This window comes from Leptosomus discolor, chromosome 19 (genome assembly GCF_034619465.1).
Source record: "Leptosomus discolor isolate bLepDis1 chromosome 19, bLepDis1.hap2, whole genome shotgun sequence".
NCBI lineage: Eukaryota > Metazoa > Chordata > Aves > Leptosomiformes > Leptosomidae > Leptosomus > Leptosomus discolor.
In genome coordinates, this window is record NC_141409.1 from 9,999,574 (window position 1) to 10,024,877 (window position 25,304).

General features: G+C 56.9%; 1 protein-coding gene across 1 annotated transcript; it reads right to left on the reverse strand.

Moving 5' to 3' along the window:
• Window positions 1-236: 236 nt before the first annotated feature.
• SARDH (sarcosine dehydrogenase) lies at window positions 237-24,421 on the reverse strand. The gene is made up of 20 exons (XM_086475685.1): window positions 24,106-24,421; window positions 23,292-23,470; window positions 22,554-22,733; window positions 21,818-21,941; window positions 21,527-21,627; window positions 20,089-20,193; window positions 19,528-19,657; window positions 17,233-17,319; window positions 17,017-17,107; window positions 14,805-14,946; window positions 13,276-13,359; window positions 12,564-12,677; window positions 11,875-12,013; window positions 10,769-10,882; window positions 9,043-9,190; window positions 8,607-8,700; window positions 3,546-3,708; window positions 3,059-3,227; window positions 2,484-2,619; window positions 237-362 (listed from the first exon to the last, which is right to left on the reverse strand). Exons 1-20 carry the CDS (start codon window positions 24,419-24,421, stop codon window positions 237-239), a joined length of 2,742 nt encoding a protein of 913 aa, XP_086331811.1.
• Window positions 24,422-25,304: the final 883 nt, after the last annotated feature.

Here is a 25,304-nt window from a genome sequence, read left to right on the forward strand (position 1 = left end):
ACAGAGCAACAAAATCTTTGGACTTTTTGGAATCTCTCCCTCCTCTTCCCCTCTAATTTGACCCAAATTTTCTTGATGAATTTCCTACAGACATTGGCCTGGCTCTCCCAGCAGACCCCGGAGCCAGCTGGGGCACCCGGGGGCCAGGAATTCAGCCGGCAGCTCCTAATGGCATCTTCCCTCTCCCCCTCCCCGCATCAGCAGCACCCGCTCGCCGGCCCCGCGCTGCCGCACTCTCAGTAAAAGCCCTTCACTCGCTTGTTGTCCGGGTCGAACGGGGACTTGGTGTGTGCTCGGGCAGGGTAGGTCACTCCCATCCGCTCCAGCTGGTAGCTGCCGCTCTTCACGAAATCCAGCGAGACCTGTAAGGCAGAGCCATGGTGAAACCCCCCTGCATTGGGTGCTGCGAGGGACCGGTGGGGCACCAGCGCCCCGCCAGCATCCCGGCTCCATCCCTGGGCACGCTCCCACACCACCCCGCAGATCTGCTTTCCACAGAAAACCCGGCTCTGCCCTCCCAGGAGGATGCACGGAGAGGAGGAAAAAAAAGATTTTCAAAAGCGCTCAGCTAAAAAAAAAATAAAAAGAATGCAGTATTTCATCTTTTTGGAGGTTGTTTGGGGTTTTATTGCTCTGGATTTTTTTTCAATGGCACCCAGTGCAAAGTGCACTTACAGCCAGACTGTGGGAGCTCATTGCCAGAGGGGCCAGAACAACCAGGCGGGGGGGGGGATGGCACACCCAAAATGGGGTCAGCCCTGGCTGCAGGAGGGCACCACGGTGGCAGCCAGGATGTCACCGCTTGGCGCGCGCTGTCCCCTCTGCCCACGGGGCTCACCCAGTGCCAGGCACTGCTGGCAGCTGAGAGACCCCGGCACAAGGAGGGGCTGGGGGGGTCTCGATGCTTGTGTGTTATTATCACCTGGGAATTGTCAGTGATTCAGCAACAATCAGAATTTTTGTTTCTCTGCCTCACCCCCTGTACCTCTTCTCCTCTGACTCTCTAGCCCTGATGTGGTAGAGACATCCCCATCCTGGACGCCCCTTCCTAGAGCTGGGGGGCATCACACCTGGCTGCTGACAGACCATACCCATGGGAACGAAGCTAAAGGGCCACATGCAACACAACAAGGCCCTGAGCAGCCATGCTGGGCATCCCACTGCCAAGAGGGGGGGCTCTGTGTGCCCTCCTCCAAGGGCTCGGGGTTGGTGTGGGGTCTGGCTCCAGCACCAAGCCCCTAATGGGGATGGCACGGGGCAGGGTCCCGGTGCAAGTCCCCCAAGCCACCTCCCTGCCCTGCACAGAAAAGCTTCCCCTTCCTTCTGCGACGGATATAATAATTCCAAGTGGGAATTATCCCAGGGAGCGAAGAGATGAGGGCGACACGTTAACATCTGCTCAACGAGCGCTGCTTCCCAGCTGCAGCCAGCCAGAGCGGCCCCGCAAGGGAGCTTGGCAGGGCTGGGGTCCCCACGGCACGAACCCCCCCTTGCCATTTCGGCCCTCCCCGAAGCCCAGCAGGCAGCTGCCTGCTGCCAGCCCCACAGCACGCTGCCGGCCCCACAGCACGCTGCCTGCAGCAGAGCTTTTCCCTGCAGCGGGTGTGCGAGCGGGGAGAGCGGCGCGACGGATGCACCCGGCCGGGATGCGCTCAGCGCCGCTCTGCCGCATCGGTGCCTCGCTGGAGGCAGGAGGGGACTGTGTCCCCCCCCACCCGCCACCTCCATCCTGCTGCCTCCATTGCGCTGCCTGGGGCAGGTGGGAGAGCGCCACATAACAGGGAGGAGAGACAGGATGGGACAGGGGGGAAGAAAGGAAAGCCTAGGGGAGAACGTGCACTGTGGGGAGAAAAGGTGGTCCCCAAGGCTGAGGGAGCAACTGGAACACAAAACCACTCGACTCGTGAGTCTTGCACTGGTGCAGGATTCAAAGTCAAGGCAAGCAAGAGGGTGAAAGCACGAGCATATGCACTGCTCTTGGTTTGCAACAGGGAGGGTCCCGGGGGACGTCATCCCCAGCCCTCTGTCCCCACATGGGTTCCCTGGCCTCTGCCTCCAGCACGCTGCTTAATGAGGGCATCTGATTTACTATCCAGGAGTCTCCCAGGGTTAATTAAGAGCCTGCTGTGCTCCTATTGGCCGTTGCTCCCTATAACATAAGTTAATTCACTGCTGCAATTAAATACTCGGTTGCAATTAACATCCGAGGCAGCGCTTGAGCCAGAGACCATCGCCGGGGCCCCGCAGAGCAACAGCCGGTGAGACCCAACCTTGCCACCGAGCCGTGGCAACCCTCACCCTCCAGCCTCCACCGGGGGGGGGGGGGGTCTGCCCCATCGTGCTCCCCAGATGACAGCGGGTTTGCAGTGAGCTTCGCCTTGGAAAGCAAACAAGCGCTATGCTCCCCCCCAAGAAGCCCCCGGTGCGGGGAAGGAGGTGCAGCCATCCCCGGGGGCTGGCAGTGACAGGGGCTCTGTACTCACCGGGCCCCCCGCGGGGTCACGGATGTAGCCGTAGGCGATGGTTTTATCGATGGCAAATCCGAAGTCTGCCCGACGGATGTGGCCCACCACCTCGCCGTCCCGCCAGACCGCCTCCAGGCCAAACATCGGCACCTTCCTGCAGGGCGAAGGCAGAGCTGCCATCAGCAAAGCCCCACGTTGGGATCCCATGGGGCAGAGAGGTTTGGGGGGACCAGACCCTGTCTCTGCCCTGGGCCGTCCCACTGCCCACAGGTTCATTAACCTCCCTGTGCTGGTCCCAGGCACCGGCAAAGCCCCTCCAGCCCGATTTGCAAAACCTCCCACTGTTCTGGTTGAAGCAAGATGAACCCACTCCCTGTCACACCATTTCCAGCTCCCATTAAACACCCAGCAGGGAATTTGCAGTGGGATTTAAATTAGAGATGGAATTAGAGCATGGAAAACAGCTGAGCCAGCTTGCAACGGAGCTCCACGTGCATGCCTGGGCACAGGGGTGGATGGGGATGGCTGAAGGTGCCGATCCCAGGGTGTTGGGTGCTGCGTGGTGCTGAGCAGAGGCTGGCAGTGGTACTCACTCCTCGGTGGTGAAGCAGACGAGGCGGCGGAAGATGCCCTTGGCTTTCTGAGCTTCCACAGCCTCCCGGCCCAGGAAGGGGATGCCGGACTTGAGCTTGCAGGTGAAGGCCAAGCCTGCTTCTAGTGGGGTATCGTCGGGGCGCAGGTCTGCGTGCCAGTGCCTGTACCCTGCAGAGAGCAAGCATGGGTCGCCCAGCGCCTCCCTGCCATGGCAGAAAGCCCTGGATGAGCAGCAGCAGGAGACTAAGACATCACCCCTGCCTCTTGGACACCCGTGCCACCCTCGAATCACTTAACCCTGGGCAAAGCACCCTCGAGAGGAGCCTGTATTGGGGAAGTCTCAGCAAGGAGTACTGGGGCTGGCAGCATCTCTGCCGGTAGCTTCCAGACCTCCAGTTCTACAACCCGCCCTTGAAGCTGGGAAAAACTCATTCGTCCTGGTGCCCTGGCTGGAGGCAATGTGCTGCTGTAAGGAAAGCAAGAAACCTTTCTCGATGCTGAGGCTGTCGATGGCTCTGTAGCCGGCGTTGGTAATGCCGTGCCGGGCACCCGCCTGCATCACCGCCTGGTAAACCTTCACGCAGTCTGCCTTGGGCACGTGCAGCTCCCAGCCCATCTCGCCGACGAACGACAACCTCATGGCACGGACCTGGGAAATGCAAGAGACCAAACACCCCTGCGGGCAGAGCCGAGCCGTGCAGCATGGGAGAGGCACGTGCACGGCTGCGCACCATGGTGGGGAGAAAGCCACCTTGCCCGGGAACCTTGTGCAACCCCTGCTTTGGTGGAAGGCATTTCTTTGCTCTCCATACTGCACGAAGCCAGGGTCAGACTGAATTTCTCATCTCTGGACAGCCTAAGCTGGGCACCTTAAACCCAGCTGTCACCAGCGCCCAGGAGCGAAGGACAGTGGGCAGAGGTGGCTGCGTCCAGCATCCTCCAGCCATCGATCCCAGGGCTGTCACACCAGCCAGGCTGGGGTTAGCCGTGATGCTCTGGCTCCAGCTGGGATTTTGTCTCCCTCTGCTGATCCATAGACACCAGAAGAAAGCCCACGGGCATCCTCAGCCCTGCGTCTTCCCAAATCAGCCTGTCAGATGGAGAAGCTGGTCCCCAGCGGGACCGTCCTGCTTTGGGGCACTTTGGGGCTGCTGTCCCCTAGGGATGTCCCTCACTTGGGGTGGTGCTCCCATAGCAGAGGCACCCAGAGGCCCTACACTCCCAGGCAGGGGCTGAGCCCAGCATCCCATCCCACACCCCACTCACCCCAGGGGGATGCTCAGGTTTCCCCCAGCGCAGGTTGTGCCCCGAAGCTTTACTCTCTGCTGCCAAATTAGCTCCAAACCGAATGTATAAAGCTCCAAAGAGGAACGAGCAGATCTGCACAGAGGACTCAGTGCTTCTCAGGGGAAGCCTCATCCTTGGAGTTCTCCCTCTCTGCCTGCCTGCACTCCCAGGGGCACAGATCTCCCAGCCGTGCTGGGACTGCCCTGCCTGTGGTCCCCACGCTTCTCACCCAGGCAGGCTTGCCTGCATCCTCCTGTTATCCCTACTGAAACAGCCTGCATTCCCAAAGCTTTCCAGGCCGGCTGGGGCCACCCCAGCTTGATCACCTTCCCTGGAGATGCCTCTTGAGTCTGAGCTGCATTTCCCTCTGCTCCATCCCTTTGGATTTCTCTGCTTCCTCCCGCACAAAACCCCCTCTGGTTCATCCCTTCGGATGCACATCAACTGCAAATGCATACCTCGCTTTGGGAGAGGGATTAACTCAAGAGTTTCACACCAGAATGTGATCTGCAGTCTTAATAAAGTAGTTTTCAGCTAGGAAGGGACTTCCAGGCTGGTTCTGTTGGTCAGGCACACGCCGCAGCTTTGGGGCTGTCTTGCCCACGCTGGCTCTGGATATCACTGAGGCAGAAGCTGCCTCTTGCCATTTGCTGAGCTCTTACTACAACCAGGAGCTGGTCTCAGCTATGCTCTCTAATGAACAACAACAGACAACAGCAGCCGCTGCCCAAAACCGGCACCAACAGGCACAAGAAGTACCGAAGGGGTGCCCGGGCTCTCCGCTGCGAGGACAAACAGTGGGCAACGGCTGAGAACCCAAATCCATCCTTGCTTCCCCCAGCACCCACCGACACTGCAAAAATAACACACTCAAGCAGAACTTAAGGCAGATTTTAAGACGCCTTAACCTTTACAATACGAGTGAAGAGGAGGGAGGAAGGCCATAGGTATGGGAATTTATTTTGAGCCTCCTCACAAGAAGCCGTGCCGGGGAGCCATCCTTCCTTCGGTCCCTGCCACAGCCCTGCAGCGAAGCCCAAAGGCTGGCAACCGCTTTTCGGGGTGCACAGACGTAAGGGGTGCGGAGAAGCTTATTGCTCCACCCAAAGGTGTCATCTAATGTGTCATCTAATTAGGGAACAGCCAGAGATTGAGCCGCTGCAGGCAGCTACCACCTTCATCGCAGCAGATGCTCTGGGGATTGACAGGCAACTTCCCAGCTCAGTAACCCTGCCTGCGGCTCAGAAGTCAGCGCCGCAGCTAAAGCACACTTTACTTTCAGGAGCAAATTACTCCTGGGAGAAACTTCTCCTCAAACCACCCCTGCTCCGGGGCAGCGAGCATCCCGGCAGGAGCGGTGAGGCAGAGCAGTGCACCATAGAAAACGGGTATCTTCAAGAAATTTGGGGTGCCAGTCGTCAGCTTTGCACAGGCGGGGGTTCAGGCTGCAAGCACGCGTGCATACGCCAGGCAGGGGTGCGCATCCCACCATGGAGGCCAAGGGGGATGTCAAGGGCTGGGCTCAGCTGCTCCCGCAGGCTTTCTGCTAAATTCCCCTAGGAACGGGTTTTTCTGTTAGATTTCTACCAAAGCTATGAAATAGCACCAATTCCTGGGTCTTTGAGCAGCAATTCAAAAGCATTCTAGAAAATGAAGACCTGAACTTTACCCTGTATCCAGCAGTGCAATTCTAAGGTGCACCTTTCTCTGCTTTTCAATACAATGAGAGACGCTATATATAAACTCACAAACCAATCGGTAATTTCCAGAGTAGTTAACTCTGCTGGAACTCTCCTTTCACTCCATCTGATTTTGTTCAACTACTGAGTTAATGCATGAAAATCTCAGCGACAACTTTTTAAAGATGTTGGGTTCAGTTTAATCCCCCTGGAAGGCGATAATATCAGTGAAGCCTTCATCCTGCTGTCCTGAAAACCCTTCCTACTCTAGTTTTGCTGTGGGATGGAGTCCCCCATGCTCATCGTGCAGCGGGGGCCTGGAGGAGACCTCCCAAAAGGTGGCCCCAGCAGCAGGCAAGGAGTTCCCCCCCCACCCCAACCCAGAGCCCTCGCACACCCCTTGGGCAGGAAAGCTTTTTTCTGACAGTCAGGGCATTTATACCCAAAAGAAGACACACGATTTCTACCAGCTATTTCTTCCACACAGGACAGGATTATTTTTTGTAAACTTGAAGCGAAATGCAAATAAACTAATCACGCTCTTGAAGACAGGAACATTTATACACCTTTCCCAGGGGATAAGTAGATTATTACGAGATGTTATCAGCTTGCCACAAGCATGACAAGGGAGGATGTGGGGATGGTTATAACTCATCAGTGGAGACTAAAATGCAACATGTTAGGCAATGTGCACAGCAGATTAGCCTTCGGGTCCCTCGTGCCACTGTCCCCCTCCAAGGGACACTGGACACGCTGTGGCTTTTTGGCACCCGGAGCAGAGGGCGCACTGCTGCTGATGGTTTGGAGGATTAACCCAAGTTGGGCAAAATCTGTGGCTTAGTTAAACTTCCCTAAACCCTGGCTAGGTTCTTGCTCACAAATCAAGTAGCCTTAATTTGATTTAGCAGCGATCCCTTCAGCAGTCAGCTGCCTTCGAATCAAAGCCACTTTAATTCTGAATGAAAAGTGGCCACGCGTGGCTTAACCCAATTTCACTCATATCCAGCCTGCCTCCAGCTCCCTGTTTTCTGGCTGCCTTTTACAAGACTCCCCGCTGCACCTTCACGCCCTTTGTCTCCCATCAGACACCGTCCCAAGAGCCACAGGGAACGCTTGGCACGGTCCCTCCTGTCAGCCGACGACTCCGAGTGGGAGAGGGACGCCCCGGGACCGCTGCCTGCCCAGATTTCCCACGGAAGGATGGGGTACAAACTCCACTCTCTCTTCCAGAGGGGCGTCTTTGCAACAGAAGAAATATTTCGTATGGGGTAAACATCAATGAGAAACCAAGGCAGAGCTGCTCGGGCCAACCTTGCAAAAGCTCTTCCCTGATAGCAAAACTTGCCAGCAGCAGGTTTTCCCAGAACGTTTCCTTTTTGACGAGGCGACACTTCATGGTCACCAACCCTTCTATTTAGGGTGTTTCAAGCAGGCTAAATCAACAGCTTCACACATGACAAAACTCCCCAAAGAACTGCCATCACCCCCTTTCCCCACGGATATCTTCAGACCACGTTGATCTCCGCTGGGCGAGGCGGGGGAGAGATTTAAGGCACTTTTCTCACGGCCCTGCACCAGGCGAGACGGAGGAGCCCAACCAAGCAGACAGAGCCGTGAAACCTCACAGCAAACCCCAGGGACCGATCCAAATCTCTGCCACACACCAAACCGCTTTAGGCCGAGCCTTCCTCCCTCGACACCTCCGAGCGATGCCACACCACGCGTTAAACCCATTGCAGCGGGCCCTGGCAGAGGCGCTGGGCTGCCAGCCTGGGCGAGGTGCACGTCCAACAGCTCGCCGAGGGCTGTCGCGCTCAGGGTGGCACAGGCAGGCAGCGCAGGCAAAGCGAGCTCACCTCTGTCTGCAAAACACTGCACCGGCACTGCCTCCTCGGGCGATGCACCGGGGCGCAGGAGCCAGCCAGCACCCCCCAGAAATGACTCCCCACCAGGCATCCAAGCTGGGTGCTGGTTTCTACCGTGACCCCAAAGGGCTCCTCATCCCCTCGCTCCGACGCCGAGGGGCTTAGTTCGAGGCGTTAGCATGGAGTATTACCATTTCTGAGCTTTTCTTGCATAACCGCTGATGCGAGCCCTGAAGTCGGGGCAAATGCAGGATGATCTGTGCTCGTACAGAAAGCTTAAAGTTGTCAGACTTCTGCTGTGATCAAATACAGCGGCTCCGCAGGCTGCCCAGCCCTCGCCGCCACTACTTGACATGTTTTACATTAAATTGCCCCTATGAGTAGGTGAGAAAAGAGGGGATCTAGAGTGTCAGATAAATCTCTTTATCACCAGTGCTTTCCTCTAATCTGTGGGAGGTGCCTCCTGCTCCTCCGACAGCGCTGCAAAGCCATAAGTAACCACGTCCCTTCCCCAAGCTCGGTCCAGGCTACGACGCTGCCAAGCTGGCTGGGAGAGCAAGTTGCCACCTGGCAAGCAAACGGGGAGGAAAAAAACCCAGGTTTTGGCCTTTCCCCATAAAAAAAAACCCAACGAAACCTCCCAGCAATGTGTAGTCAGACGGGTTCCCTAGCAGAGGATGCTCGGCTGCGCAGGCTGGTGGCTGGCCGCATCCTACCGTGCATCCTGCGGCTGTGGCGAGCTGGTGGGTGGAGAAGGGGAAGGCCTCGTTGCTGAGGTCGGTGTCGAGCACTTCTTGGAGGACGACGCGGCTGTGGGGAAACGGCAGAACGGCCACGGTGAAAGGACACAGCTTGCCAGCATCCTCTGAAGGTTATCGCTAAAACTTGCTTTCTCATCTTGTTGGCAAGACAGATCTCTCCCTCTGAAGGGGAGCTGATGGGGGTGATAAACCCGGCTGTAAGAGCCGTGAAAGAAATGCCAATTCCCCAGCAAACGGAGCATCGCTCCAGCCAGACCATCAGTGGGTGCCGTGGGGCTCACACCTACCCCTGACCGACACGGGGACCTGGCCTGTGCCTGAGGCATCCCCCCATCCCTCCCTCCACGGCTGGGGTGCAAAGAGGGGGCCACGACACTCTCCCCACACTCACCTCAGGGGGCCCTGGATGCTCATCATGCCCAGCTCTTCTGAGCAGTCGAGGAGTTTGCACCGCAGCTTCATGTCCTGCAGCACGGCGGTGATGTGCGACCAGTTGTGCTGAGCCACGGCCCCGCCGATAGCCAGGTAGTAGCCGTCCCCTGGAAGACACACACCCCCCCCGCCGCAGCAGCCTTTCAGGCTCGAGACCATCAGGCTGGGGGCAATGCCCATCTTAGCTAAGTCCAGCTCAGCCCAGGGCTGGTTTTGCTCTCCAGAGGCTGGGCTGCAGTCCTGAGCCTCTCCAGCTTGCACAGCCCAGGGGAGACCACCAAGAAAGGGGGGTGGAGGGGTGGGTTAAAACAGTGCTGGGGCAAGGGAGGGCTTTGGGGCTCTGCTAACATCCACGCTGCCTTTCGTGGGGCTCGCCACAGTGAAAAGGAAATGACCATTAAAATGTGGAAGAAGAAAAGGTGGAAAAAGCTCTTCAAACTCTGGAGGTACCTGCGTGTGTGTGAGCATCAGGGGAAGAGAAAAAACCTCTTTGTCCCTTGAGACCAACAGCAAAAGCATCTGTGCTTTTGTCCCAGTACCGAGCAGGTGCCAAAGTGCAGAGGGAGCTGGAAACTACAGGTGGGAGCAGGGAAGGCTGCAGCGACTGGGCCATCACCAGTGCAGGGGCTGCAATGTGTAAGAGGAGGAATTTCATCTCGTCAGTAATCCTGGGTGGAAAAACCTCCAGGGATGGGGTTTGAGAGCTGATTAATATGTAATCAATCTTCCCTCTGTCTTTCCTGCCACTACAAAATTGCTCTCTGATAATCTGTCATAACGATAATAAGTGCAGCCACCTACTGTAATTGGAAAAATAGACTTGGCTGCGATTAAAAACTCCTCCATCACCCGGCAAACCCTGCAGCTCCGCCATCCGCTTCCCATCACCCTTCTGCCCCCCGGACGAGAGGGATGCAGGATTCTCCCGCGGGGAGGGAAGAGCTCACCAGCACCCGACCACACCAGGACAAAGGCGAGATTGCACCTGCAACGCCCACCACCCCCACGCACCCACCGCAGGGCTGGTCCCTTCCAGGCACAGCAGCTCTGAGGGTGACGCTGCATGGGGACGGGGCTCTGCGGGCACTGGGCAGCCCAGTGCAAACCTCCTTTCTGGTGGCAGCCCTGGTGGGACCGGGCATGGTGCTTGGCAGCGCTGCTGGAGACCAGCTCAGTGTCCTCCTCCTCCTCCTCTGCTGCTGCCTAATGCCATTTCTGCCCTGCGGGCTGACTGCTCTGCTCCCTTTCAATTCCTCTTTATTGCAGCTGATAAGGACTTGGGGAGAGGCCAGAGCCGCCAGCCGGGGCTGGACAAACCCAATAACACCGATGAGCAGTGCAGGCCCCTGGGGACAAGGGGGATAATCGAATTATAGGGACGGAGGGGTGGAGGTGGAAAAAGCCAGGTGGCTGCCATTAGGGAAATGCAATCCCCCCCCACACACACACTCCTGCGTCCCCTTCGAGCATGGCAGGGATGGAGGAAATTGCTGGCGAGCCTCTGAGCAAACTGGCCACCATGGCTTCCCAGGACTGGAAAGGTCTTTGCGTGCATTGGTACGGATGAAAAAGGCAGCAGGAGAGGCTGGGAGCTGAACTGCGTGAGGGTGAACCCCGTCAGCCATCCCCCCTAGCCCCCACGGCAGCTGCAGAAACGTGCCCGACCCCAGCATCGGGGTTTTTACCGTCGAAGTCGGGGGCCAGAGGGGAGGCCGGGTCGCCGGGGCTGATCCGGCTGACGGTCAGGTCGCTCTCCACGCCGCCCCGCTTGTTCAGCATGCAGGTGTACACGGTCGAGCCTGGGGGAAGGAGACGGGCACCGCTGCCCATCAGCCGGCCCCGGCACAGAGCCACAGCCCTGGCAGAGGGAGGGGGGTAGCAGGAAAATCTGTCCTCATCAGCTGCCACTGCCTGGACATGCCCTGACCAACCCTGGATGTCCCAGCACCAGGACGGGGAGAGGAGCGATGCTTTTTCCCCTTGAGATCTGTGTGAGGAGCTGAAGCTGCATCCTTGGGAATGCCGTAAGCTGTCTACCAGCCTTGGAGAAGGGGGCAGCTTCTCCCCGTGCAAACCTCAGCATCGTCCCCTTAATAGTATCTTTAATAAGAAAAGATGGTAAAAAATTGAAACTAATTCCCTAGCTTCGGAAAAGTCTCTTCTGACTTTACACATGGAGGGAGCTGCTTCTTCACCTCTGCTTCGTGACAGGGCTAAACTGTCAGTTGTTCACTGAAAAAATCATATCTGGGGGCAAATCAAATTTTCAGGAAGGTTTGACTCCATCTCCCAGAACAGGGAATTTCATGCTTCCAGGTGACGATGGAAAACTCTGGCTGTGCTTGCTCTCCGTATCAGGATAGGTATTTTTTCTTTTGTTTATCTATGGCTTTGTCCAAATTCAGATGAAAGCCTTAAGCCTAACATAAAGCTGAATCCTTTGAGATCCCCAGGGCAGCTTCTCCCCATGCAAACCTCAGCATCATCCTCACCCATCACATCTCCAGCTGTGAGCCACGGCTGGAGCCAGAGGGCCAGACCCCTCCTCCCTCACCCCAAAACCCAGGGCACGTTTGTCCCAGCACAAACGAGAGCAGAATCCAGCCTCTGGCGAGGACAGGGGAAGCCGTCGCTCTCACACGCTTCTCATACCCTCTGCAAAAGCAGCAGTTAAAAGAAAAGCCAGTCTGGGTGTCCCCCCACCCCCGTTTGTTCTGGTGTAAGATGGGATTTCCCAGGGCAGTGCCCAGCAGAGGCAGTAGGCAGTGAAATCAGGGGGCTGAGCCAGTACCTGGTGCTTTGTTCACATCGGCCGTAAACAGCCAGTTCGCTGCTTTTGTTGCTTCAGGCCCAACCAGGTAGAATTTCCCAAAATAAGACATGTCGAAGAGAGCCAGGGCATTTCTGCACGTTAAGCATTCATTCTTGATCTACAATTAAAGCAAACACACCGCTGAAGTTGAGCCATATTCTCACTCCACAAAGAGAAGCACATGTTAGAGTCATTTATGTAATGAGAAACAATACCAGGACCCTTGCCTGGTGCCTTTAAAGGCTGCAAGGCTTCAAAACACTCCTGAAAAAGCAGGTATTAAACAGAGCAAGCCTGACAGGCCATCCTGTACGCTCAGTCCCATCCTTTACCTCACTAACAGAGTGATGTTTATCAATAATAATAGTTAAATTTTATCAGATTGGGTATTTCCCCCAAGCTGGTCTCAACTCTTTCATTTGGGAAGGCAGCAGTAAAACCCCTGTGGCCCCTCTGACGAGGTTTCCGAGCACGGGCCCTGCATTTCTCCTGATCTTTCTGGAACATCTTCCCAGTTTTGGGCAAAGCTGCTTTCCCTCCCTCTGACCCTCACCAACTCCACCCAAGGTGGTGGTGTGGCGCAGGCTCTGCTGCCTCTAACCCCCCCCTGAGCTCCAGATGTGCCCAGCGGTTTCAGCTGGGGAGGGGGGCTGCCCCCCTGCACTCACAATGTCATGGTGGGGGGGGAAGTCGAAGGTGTACTCGTCCCCCAGCAGCCGGTTGTAGGTGTAGTCCCTGTTACGCTCCCGGCCGTACGCACCGTAGTAGTCGTAATCCAGGACCTGGGTGGGGAAGCAGGAGGATGGGGGCAGTGAGGAAGATGATGCGAGGCTGAAGCCAAGGGGCTGCTCCCAGGTGCATTCACCCCATGCCAGGAAGGAGTGGGTCTGTGCAGAACCTGCCTGCAGGGATGGGTCCCCACCCTGGCATCCCTGCCCACAGGGATGTCTCCCCACCCTGGCATCCCTGCCCACAGGGATGTCTCCCCACCCTGGCATCCCTGCCCACGGTGATGCACCCCACCCTGGCATCCCTGCCCACAGTGATGCTCCCCACCCTGGCATCCCTGCCCACGGTGATGCTCCCCACCCTGGCATCCCTGCCCCGCTGCTCTCTTCAATACACAGAAGCAAGATCAGTGCCTGTGTCACCTGAGGGCGTTGCAGGCAGATGCCACCTATTGCGGAGGGACAGGCAGACAGATACACGGATCTCCCTCTTACCGCTGTTACAGTGAACTACAGCCCAAGAGCTTTTATGGACCCGTTTTGGGGACACGCACCTGCTTGCAGCACACCCTGCACACATGGGACACATCCTACACATGCTGGACGTGGCCCCTCTGGGCTGAACGCCCCCCAAAACGCCTGCCATGCTTACCGGGGCTGCTCCCCCAGGGCTGAACCAGCCAGGCCTCTCCCAGCCATGCCGCTCCTGGAAAACGCAGCCCTGTTGCAGCAGCTCCTATGCAAGTGAAGCCAGAGAAATGGGAACAAATGGTTTAAAAAAAAGCTTTTCACTGCTTTTTGAGCAGCACCCAGGCTGTCCTCCTCGAGTGCATACTCAAGACCTGACTTGTGACCCCTTGGCTTTGGCTATCAGCAGCCAACGTCAGCTCTGCAGTTTGTCTTTCAAAACAGTGGCAAGCCCCAGCTGCCTGCAAACTGCCTGATTATTTTTGTTCCCCCCCGAAAGGTATTTGCCTCAACGGCGGCTGACAGGCAGGAGTTTGGCAGCCCAGCTGTGCACCCCACCAAAGCTTGCGCTACAGTGCATGAATTACTGACCGAGAGATGCTAAATCCAGTGAGCAAGATTCCCCCCGACGTTTACAAGAGTAATTATATAATCACATTTAAGATTTATATGGCAATCTCCTCATTCCTCCTCTGTGCTCTCAGGAAAATCTCTCTGCACTCAATTAATTAGGGATCCATTAAGATATTTTTGTTTGGTGCCTCTGTTCGGAAAAGAATAGATTTTGTTGAACATTTCAGAAATGATTCAGTGCCTATTTATAAAACACAGCACATGTTCTGGAGCCGCATGTATAAATACCAGGCTGTCAGTCAAATGGGCATCGCTTATTAGACATGCTATTAAAAAATAAATTGCATCCTCGGTGACAGAAAACAACTGAGCCGTCAACTAAACACCGGGGGACGGCGAGGAGGGATGTCTATTTTACTGCTCGAGCCTCTGCTCCCCATCAGAACAGGAACGGTGAGATATGAATTAGCGACAGGCAGAAATGGGCTCAAGGAATGTGGCTGCTCCTTGCTGGGGCTGAGACTGGGGCTGGCAGCGATGGGATGGGATGAGGCACTGGCCCCAGGTCACCCCGAGCATCTCGGGAGCACTGGGTGAATTTGGGGGCTCTGAGCAGCAGTTGCTGCAATGCTGCTGGTGCAGCAAACCACTGGAAACTGGGTGGGATTTTTTTTTTTCTTTTCAAGTGCTGCATCTTGAAAGCATTCACCTACGGACACGTGTGCAAGGGCGCAGGAGATCCCCGTGAGCGTCCAGCATCCCACAGCCCTCACCACTGCCACCGAGCTGGACTGGCAGTGAGCGAAAGAAGCCCCTGAGCCCTTCTCTCCACTTTTCCCTTGCCCAGCGACCATCGCCAGGCTCTTACGCCGTATCTGCGAGGTTAAATATTATGGGAACGCTTGGCATCTCTACCATTAAACTGCCCCTGGCCCCAGCACCCTCAGAGCATGCACCTGGCGAGCTCTGGAATTCGGCAGGGATCTTCGGTGGGTGGATGGCAGCACGGATGCACCACGCTGCTTCGGGGAGCGATGGGGCCGCGGCCAACCCTTGCCACCGCTGTGTTGCTGCAAGGACGCCGCGAGGGTCTCCCCTCGCCCCTCGCCCAGCAGCCCAGGTCGGGGCGTGCACTCTCACCTCGTGCAGGGGGTCCTTCCTCACGTTGCGCCCCGCCAGTGGCTCGTCGTGGGGGAAGACGACCGAGTAGTTCTTGGCGTAGGACTCGTGGCTCCGCTCCCGGATCCAGCGGTTGTTGTCGGTGAGGGAGTGGTGGAACCTCCTGGAAGGCAGGGAGAGGGCAGCGTCCAGATGAGCCCACCAGCTCACGGGGTGCCGCCTCGCCCTGGGCATGGCCCTCTTGGCCAGACCCAGGTGTGGATGCAGCTGCTGGGGTGTAAAATTGCTATTCCTGCACCCGTTTTACGGGTAGGAGAGCAGAGGAACCAAGCGGGGCTCGGTGCTGGCCACGCCACAGCCCTGCCCATTGGAGCCGGGTGCTCGTGGCAGCACCCACCGAGCTCCCCAGCTCTGCTCCAAGCACATCTGTCCCAGAGCAAGGGGGAGCAAAATGCAGCCCTGCTGGGGGCAGGGGGGAAATAGAAAAAGAGGAAACTTGAGGTTAATTCTGCTCCACTTTGGCTTGGGGCCAGCCTCAGAGCACGCCTCGTGCACAGCCGGGGTTTAAACACAGCCCTGACGAAGGAAAGAGCCTTGGACATTCCTTACATTTTTCATCCAATTCTCTCTAGGCTGAAATATAAATAAAACCCAAAGCATTTTAAATGTGTTTGACATATTTTCATCTTTCAAACAGAAAAGCTCCTTGAAGGAATGTGCCAGTTCAGCACACGCTCAGGTTATTATTACCAGAGACCTATAACTCATGGAGAGAAGCCCCGGGTGCCGGTGGCACCTTTCCCATCCTCCAGCTTCAGCGGGCAGGGGAGCGTGGCTCTCCGAATCGCCACTGGCTCCTCTCCAGCCCAAAGCTCCCAGGTCTGAAGAAAGGGAGGCAGGCAGCAGGCAAAAGGCAAGACAAAATGTCATTTACAGGGCCTTTTAAAACGGTATTTTCTCTCCCCGCTGCCTGGGTGCAAAGGAGAGGCAGGACACCGGGGCCGAGCCCTGCAGCAGTGCAAGCAACGCTCCCCAAAGCAGCCCTGGGCTCGCTGTGAGGGCAGCTGCCTCTTCTGATGGCACGGGACAGGCAGCAGGTGACACACGGCGTGGCACCGGCACAGCACCGGCACCCCGGCTGCCCCGTCAGCCGCAGCCCCTTCACCGACGCGCTGGATTTTTGACAGCGGCAAGAGGAGCAACAGCTGCCAGATGAAATATTTACAAGCGAGTGGTTTGAGAGGATAAATATTTAAACGTACAGAAAAGGGAGTTATTTAAAGGGGAGCTTAGTAATCACCACCAAAAGAAAAAAAAAGAACCCCAGGACTGACAGCAGCTTGATGACGGGGCAGATGGGATACGGGGGATGCTCGGGTTATCCAGCTGCAAGGGCTGGAAAGCCCACGGCCGCTCTCTGAGCAGGGCTGGGGTCCCACGGCGCAGGTCAGCCCCACGATAGCCGCGGTTGTGCCAACCTGCCCGTCTCATGGTGCAGTGGTACCCGCCCAGCCTGGGGATTTCTCCTTCCTGGGTTTGGCCCATCTCTGGCCGGGCTGGCGGAGGAAGGCTGCTGGATGCCTCTCCCATTCACCTTTGCAGACACCAGCACCAACTCCCTCCTCCTCCCAGCCCGAGTCGATGGGGTGTTTACCAGCTTCGCCGCTGAAGCAACATGATTTTAAAAGCTTTGTCCCTGACAAGGTGGCTGCTGTCGCTAGCAGGCCTATAAGAAAGCCCAAACCCAATCAAATATAATCAAGCAAGTCAAAAGCAATTACGGAACCAACATCTGCACAGTCAAAACTCCCAGCCCACGTCGTGCTGCAGAGGGGGGGAGAGCTAATCTTTCTCCTGTTGAAATCATCACCCTCGATTATTAACTTAGAGGATTAGGCACGGCGCTAATTGAACAACAACAAAACCCAAACGTAATTACCCTGTCCTTTCCCATTGCTGCAATCTCCTCGTGTCTGATGGAAGCTATTTGCGTAGAAGCGGGATGAGGCAAATGGGATAAACCCCACGTGTAAATTCATTAAAGCCATTGAGTGTAATTGATTCCAGCTCCTCGGAGGGACACAGGCTGCGGCACAGACGCTGCCCGACCCCTGCTCCCAATGCCAGCATCCAGCCCTGCCTCCAACCCATCCCCAAGGACCACCCAAGGGTGAGGGGTATCAGCGAAGGCACCCGCAGCCCGTGGGGAGCTGGGGCAGCCGGGGTGACTTGCCTGATGTCGTAGCCGTACATGTCCTTCTCCGGCCGCCCGTGGATGATCCAGTGAGCCAACTCCCTCCCACAGCCGCCTCCCAGCATCATCCCTGGGGGAAGAGGCGAGGGCCCAGATGAGGCCAGGAGGCCAAGTGTGGCCGTGGGTACCGGGCTCTGCTGGGGAAACGATGCCCGCTTTGGGATGCCCGAGGCATGATCCCTTCAGGACTCTTACCAGCGCTGTTGAAACCACAGCCGAGGAAGAAGCCTCGGACTTCTGGGGCTTCCCCCATGAGCGGCTTGTGGTCGGCTGTGAACGACTCTGCAAGACAGAGAGGGGAATGTGTCAGCAAGGCCAGGACAGGCATTTTGGGGACACATCACACGCTTTAGGAGCAGTGTTTCTACCGCTTCCCATGCTGACCTCAGCCTGCTCCTGCTCCCAGAGAGGTTGATGGGGCCACAACTGGACCAACACCGAGCACTTCCCAGCATCTCAGCCTGGGCAGCCCCCACCTGCACCTCTCCAACAGCACAGAGGCAGCAGAGACCAAAGGGAAAGGATGTCCTCGTACTGGGATGCCCAGCATCACTCAGGTGTCCTGTGCAGGCTCCCAAAGCAAATATACATGTATATATATACATATATCTGCTTCAGAAGCTTGCATGAGTATATGTATATATGCACATCGTGCTGGCAGCGGCAGAGGCAGGCGCTGGTGGCACAAGGCAGCTCCTTTGCGGCCCTGCGTGTTACACAGTCTGTCCCTGCACTGTCAAGACCCCCTGGGCTCGGGGTAACTGTGCCCCCTGCACCCCTGGGGAGCGCAGCAGCACTCGCTGCACACCAGCACTGTGCGGGGGAGGACCTCGGCGTTAGGGTTTAGAGTGAAAATTTGTGAAGCAGAATAAATCCCCACCCAGAAGGTGCATGAGGTGCTGCAGTGGCTCTTTCATTTCCCGCTCCCCCATTCAAGGGAGCTGCACAGACCCATCCATTGCCTTTTCAACATCTGCACCCTATTTCATTTTTATGACTATTTTTCACCTTCATCGATTTCTGCTGGGAAATTTCATTAATTTAAGCTACTTTATCCAGCTGAGGGATTGCTGCTGATGTCGCCCAAGGCTCCTGTGCTAATGACGTCTCGTGCTGCCAGCTCCTGTCCCCCGTAGGGCTATCAACCACGGCCCCTGTGCAAAGCACCCTGACAGAGATGCGCAGTCCTCCTCCCTCTTTTACGGTGGTTCATCCGTCCGCGTGAAAGGAGAGAGGGAAGACAGAGTTCCACCTGGTCCTTCCCCAACCCAACAATGCCCAGCTTGTTTCCCAAGATCTCTGCACTCGGGACAAAGCAAGAGGAGAGTCAGAAGACCATTTCATGCCAATATCCCCGTACTGATACATCTGGCTACCAATTTGCTGAGTTAACAGAGCAACACCCAAAGCACCTCCCCTTCACCCGTGGTGCACACCAGCCCTGCTGACTTTGCACAGGGATGGGTGCTGAGTGCTCACACGGGACCTTGGCCCGCTCGGCTGCAGGGCTGGATCAGCAGCCAAGCAGAAACAGCTTAAACCACCCCAATTCGGTCTGCTTTTGTCCCCTGTGCCTGGGGCATGGCACGGTAGCTGTGCTGGTGGTGAAATATTTACCAGACAGCAGAAAGGAGAAGTGTTTGCTATCTGCTTCAGCCCAGCGTGACTCAGCTGTCGCAAGCAAAGCAGCTGCTGGTTTAAATCAAGGAGGAGAAAAGGAGGAGCACTGACCCTTCAGAAATTACATTACTGTACTACAAACACTAGACACATATCTATAAGAAGTCAGGTCCTCACCGGAGGCCACCAGCTCTGCTTACACTGCAGTTTAATCAAACCCTCCGTACCCAGGGCCAAGGCCTCCACCTTGTACATGTCATGTTTTATCTGCTTTGGGGCAGGAGATGTGCCCTACTTTCCCCTTGTACAGCAGCACCGCTACCTCCCCGAGGGCCTTGAGGGTTTCCCTTGAAGTGCTTCAGCAAAAAAAAAAAGGGATTTTTTAAAATTTTTTTTTTAGCACATAATGGATTTCAAAGTCAACCCGAGTGTGCAGGGCTCGGGTTCGACGGCTGGCATCACCTCCAGCTGCTGCTGCAGCGATGCTACGGCCTTTAACGCCACACCAGACAGCCTAGAATGTAAATCTGGGTAAATCTAACGTCATCAGCCCAGAAGCAAGTAGTAAAAATAATAATACAACACTTGGTAAAACAATGGCCACTGCTTGAAAAAAATCTGCCCCTTAATTCCCCAGTCCAGTGGCTGTAAATCTGCGCTAGCCACCAGCTTGGACCAAGGCAACAAACTCCCTGGGTAATTCTGCACCTAGGCTAAGCCTGGGATGCCACCCCTTGGAAGATGCCACCATTGCAGCCAGACCACAGCCACTTTCTTTTTCTTCTCCCCAGGTTATGAACTTTTTCCCCTTGCCTCCAGCAAGATCCTTGGAGGAGCGTGGCCATCACGGTGCCACCGCAGCCACGTTACCTGGCCCGCAGACGGTGGATTTAATGCCCGTTTTTTCCAGCACTGGTACTCTGTTGATGGCACCTTCAATGTGTTGCATGAAAACATCCCAGTCCAGATCAAAGAGGCCAAAAGCAAATTTTTCAGAGACCTGAAAGCGGGAAACAGGAATCGGGACACAAAATAGAGTACAGCTGATGGCGTAAGAACCTCTCAGCTCTGGCAGCCTTGGAGACCGCAGAAAATAGAGGCTGCTTTACAGACCCTGGTTTCTTGGGGTTTCCATGAACAGCTTAGCCAAGCCAAAGGCCTGGGGCACAGCCTGAATTAAGACAACTGCACCTGGACAAAGGGGTGATGCAGCAGGGCAGGGACCACACGGTGGCCTCTAAATCCCCCCAGCCCAGCCTCCTCATCTCACTCCTGTCGCGTCTGCATCTCTTATCTATGCCACAGCCAGCCCCAAAGGGAAGATACTGTCCTGTGCTTCCCCCACCAGCCGTGTGGAGGTTGGAACCCGCAGGAGCTGGGTTCCCTGGAAACCTGCCTCTTTCTCCCGGAAAACCTCCCAGCGCTGCTCACCTCCTCCCAGAAGATGGGGTTTGACTCATATCCACCCACGGAAAGGGCATCGCCTTGGAGACGGAGATACACCGAGGCATCATGATCTCGAACGTTCGGCATATTCTGGAAAAGCGGGAGGGGTGAGAGGGGGCCAAGAGCCGCAGGGAGACCCCGACATCACCCCGACTGCTCCGTTGCAAGGCTGAGCAGGATGAGCTGGGGGCCTGGGGCACAGGGTCGGCACCTGCAGCAGTGACCAACCAAGGATGGGAGCAGCGGTGGCTCCGTGGATGTTCCCACAGCCCTGAAATCTGGGTGCCTGCACTGCCCGAAGAGGAAGGCACCCGGGTCAGCTCCAGCAAACCTGGCCAGAGCCCAGGCACACAAGCTGGAAGCCAAGTCTCGCACAAATCCTGCCTAAGGAGCTGCTGGCACACTCCAGCTGGGCAAATGCACGGAGAACCTCGGCTCAGGCAGCACCGGGGATGCTCGGGGGAGCAGGAGCAGCCGCTGTGGTTGATCCCAGCTTGGAAAGCATCACTCCTCTGCCACCCACCCCCGCAGGAGGATGCAACAGCGCAAGACGCGGGCAGCAGTGCGCAAAGAATGAAGGATTTGTTCTCGTGAATAATGGATAGAGAAACATTTAGACAGCACGGAAATATTGGTGTCGGGCCTGCTGCGCTTCACGTTGACAAGTGGGATTAAGCGGATTGAACAGGAGGCACTGGGGTCTGCAAGCTGCAGCGTCTTCTCTGAAAAGTCTCTTTCTCACCGTGTTTGTGCAGCACAGCGCAGCTACTGGGACATAAAAGTAATCATGGACACCAGCATTTTTTAAAATGAGGTACCTCGGACTGAAAAGTCAGACACAGACTGTGCCAGTGGGATGGAAACTAAACGTGTCACCCTCAAAGCCCTGGCGCCTGAGCGAATGAAGGTTTCTTCAACTCCTGAACAATTCTCCACAGCCCGATGGCAGGAATAGATTTCTTGGGAGAGTTTAGAAATGCTCGGAGAGCGACACCTCTGCGTGCCAGGGATTTGGGTTTGTTCAGAAAGTGTTTGGCGTCTTTATTAACGCTGCTATCAGGCACCAAACACATCAGAGACCTTATAGTAATTCTACTGAGATGAAAAAAAAAGAAAAAAAGAAGAAAATTATCCTGCTAGTCATAACATTGTTAAATATTAAATACGACTCTATTAAAGGCAGTCTGATAGTCCTGCTAGGGGAAGAAGCTGCTGGGTGTGCACTTCCCCGGGTGCAGAGCCTGACCTGGCAGCACAGGCTTTTGCACTGAAGGCAGGAAGGTGGGGGCTGGGGTCCCACTGGCCCAGGGGTGCCGAGTGGGGAGGGGGTCCTGTCCCATCTCACCCTGCCACATGCAGGGGGGCAGGAGCCAGCGCTGCCCTCCAGAGCAGAGGAGCCGATCCACAGCCGTGCGGGACTGACCTGGATGCCTTCGATGCGCTCGGTCACCACGTAGGCGTGATGCATCCCCACCAGCGGCACGTGCACGCCGGCCAGCCGGCCCAGGGCTCGGGCCCACACGCCTGCGGAGAGAGCAGCCCTGCGCTGAGCACCCCCCCGGGCCTCCGGAGACCCGTGGGGGTCCGGGGGGGGACGGACAGTCAGATGGAGGCAGGGGGGACAAGGACTGATGCAGACCCTCCGGTGCACGGGATGCCCTGCGGCCGCAGCCCCGGTCCCCCCACCTTCCCCGCCGTGCTCTGCACCCCGTACCCGCACAGTTCACCACGCAGGGAGTCTGGATGGTGCCGTGGGCCGTCTCTACCGCGTACACTCTCTTCATCCCGAAATCGTCAGCTCTGACCTGGATGCCGGTGACCGGGCAGTTCTCTATGATCTGGTGGCAGGGGGAAGGGCAGCAGAGTCACGGCAGGGTCACAAGGGCGGTGGGAAGACCTGGCTCGCCCGATGGCTACCCCCCAAATCTGGGGAAGGTGAATCTAAGCAGCTCTCTGGCACTGGCCAGCTCCCTTTCCCAACAGGTATTGCTGCTGCTGCTGGTAACAACACACCCCTCTCCTCGGCTGCAGACTTCAACTGCTGCTCTGTGCGCCCGCAGCTGCAGAGGGTGTTTATTATTTACACACACGTGAGCAAAACAACACACCGAGGATGGGCTGGTAGTCCCTGCCTCGAGAAAGGGGTTGTGTTACCTTCCTCTAACACCTCCCCTCTCCTGAGGAACCTGCCTTGGGTGCTGCCTTGTCTTGCGCCTAAAGGTCTTATTTTCATCCTATATTTTCCCTGGATCTCATGGTTCCTGCCAGTTTTGTTGCTGTGACTCAAACAGCCGTCAAAGCCAAACAGGACAACAACCTTCTTGGGCAAAGACCTGACGCTGCAGGAGCAGCTCTGCTCCAGTGGGAAAGGAGGAGGTGGGGAAGGCAAAGGATGAAATCTCCTTCCAGGGTCAACAGGCATTAATTAGTGATTACTAATTAGGAACTACCGTAGCGCCTCTGGTAGTTGCTGCTCTGGCAAGAGTTGAGCAGGTACCAGCTGGATCCATGGTGCCGTCCTTGGGGACGTACAGCGTGCCGTACAGGTCGTCGATGTTCATCAGCGGGTACAGCTCCTTGGTCTGCGACGGGGTCAGGACGTAGGACTCCACGCCGTACACCTTCCCCAGCTGCCAACCCAACAAGAAAACCGGGAGCTCAAGCAGGCAACAAAAGCTTTGTTCATCACTTGCTCCTGAAGGAGGAGGAGACCCTCAGGACCTGTTTATATCCCAGATGAGGCAACCGCTGCCCCAAGGCAAGCCTGAAACCCGGCGCAGGGTGGGATAGTCTGCACAGATTTCAGGGAATATGGCCCTGTATTCCCATACAAGCTGCCTGTGCAGATGGAAAAATGGTGCTACTGCTCCTGTGCAACTCAAAAAAATGATGCTATCAGTATCTGAAAGGGTAAAAATCCACAGTCAGATTTAATTTTGCCTACTTTGCCAGCATTTTGCCTGATTTCAGCAGCCTTACAGAAGCCAGAAGCCCGCCCTGGAAGCCTACCCAAGGTGACTTGCAGCTCTCGGGGTAAGAAGGTGGGGAGGGACAGGCCATTCGCCCACCCAGAGGGCTCCACAGCCCTGGGGGACCCCCAGCCCTGCTCCGGTGGGCAGGAGGTAAACGCCACCTCCTGCAGCCCACCCGGCCGGGTGGGACGATGACACCGAGGGGCTTCTCCCTACCGACATGAGCCTCTTGTACTCGTCGAGGCGCTGCTTGTTGGAGGCGATGAAGAGCCCCCCGTTCTCCACCCAGCCCGTGTGCAGCCCCGTCTCCGCCGGCAGCTCCCGGCTGACCACGTCCCGCGTGTGCGCCAGCAGCTCCACTTCCACGTCGCTGGGACGCAGCTGCCACAGCAAACCTGGGGACACACACACATACACCGCACCGCCCACCGGTGGGGGGGGACAGGGGGGTCCGCCACCGACACCCCCCTACACACATTGCGGGGTGTAGAGGGGGTCCTGCTGTCCCACGCGTGGCGTGGGTCACCCTCCGCGGCTCTTGCTCCATCTCGTGGCGACGTGGGGGCGCTACAAATCAGCGATTTCTGGTTTCTCAAGGCATTAAATGAATGGGAGAAAAGGGGTTTGTGGAGTGAAAGACCCCGAAAGAGACAAAAGCCAAGGAAGTTTACTGAATTAACCTTTTCCAGCTCCCCGCTCCCTGCCAAAGAAAATTGGCTTAAAGAAAAAAAAAAAAAAAAAGCGTGGAAATAAACTGTTTCCTTTTCCTGGGGCCGCACAAAACTTCTAAAACCAACAAAATTCGAGGGATGTTTTCTTAACGAAAAAGTTACGCCAAAAGGCAAAACGGAAACCCCCAAACTTTCCACATTTAAAGCCAAAACTCTCCACATTTAAAGCCAAAACTCTCCAACACATCCAGAGTCAGCCTGCGCGATGGATCCCCTCCATGGACAGCCGCACCGCCCAAACCGTGGGCATCCCCGCGCCCCCACCCCTGGGAGCACCCGCGCTGTGCCCACCGCCTCACCGGCCGTGTGCCAGGTAGTGCCCGAGGTCAGGCGGTCCCTCTCCAGCAGCACGACGCTGGTGACACCCTGCTTGGCCAGGTGGTAGGTGGTCTGGCAGCCCAGGCTGCCCCCTCCAACCACCACCACCTCGGCCGAGGGTGGCAGGGGCTGGCTGGGCTCCCTGCTCCCGGAGCCTTCCTCCTTCAGCGTCTTCTGGTACGGGACGCTCTTCTTCGCCGTGGGGCCCGTCGCGCTGCTGAAGGGCCGGGGGCTTCTCCAGGGGGCTGGCAGGTGGCGGGGGGCGGCCGCCCGCAAGGCGCAGCTCACGTAAGACATCTCGACCTGTGAACCCCCCAAAACACCTCGCTGGCACGCGTAGGGGACCCCCTAGGCTAGCCTGGCTGCTCGGCACCGCGTTGGTGGTAGCAGCATCTTTGGGTGCTGTGCAAGGCGCTGAGCAGCTCACGGTGGCTGGAGCGAGCCCTGAGGCATGTCCCTGGGTGGGCTGCTGGGACCCCCTTCCAGCAGGGAAGTGGGATCCCAGTTGCACACGTGTGCAGCTTCCAAACACCCTTCAGAGGGGCCCTGCTTAAAAAAGGGGCTTGGAAATGCACAACGCCTGCACTCGCTTATGCCTGCAGAAACCACTTTTTTTTCTTTCTTTTTTTTTTTTTTCCTGCATTCAGGAGCTGTTTGGCCACAACAAAGGCACAAGGTTTGCTCCCGACCAAGAGGGCGGTGCAATGGCTGCTGGTGGGGGACGGGCACAGATCCTGCCTGCAGACACCCCAGCCCCTGCCCGCAACTGCTCCTGGCTGGGGACACGGCTGGGCGTTTGCCCTGAGCACACGGTTTTGGGCGCCCAAGCTGGGGTGCAGCAGGGTCTCGCTGGACAGCACGAGCCCCCCCCCCACAAGCCATGAGCAGCGTCCGGGGGCTGCCCCACCGGGACTCCCCCCGCTCGCTGCCACGCGGCCTCCAAAACACCCTCTGTCCCCCCGCAGCCCAGCCAAGCCGCAAAATCCCGCTCGGGAAATCCCACGACACCCTCAGGAGTTTCTCCGACAGCCCATGGTGGGTTCCCACCACCCGCAGCTGCCACTCGCCGGGCTCCACTCACCGGCGAGGCTCGCTCCGGGCTGGCTTTCCTTGCCGCGATGGCTGTGGGGCCGCTGCCTTCCTCCGATGCTCTCCTCCTCCTCCTCCTCTTCCGTGCACA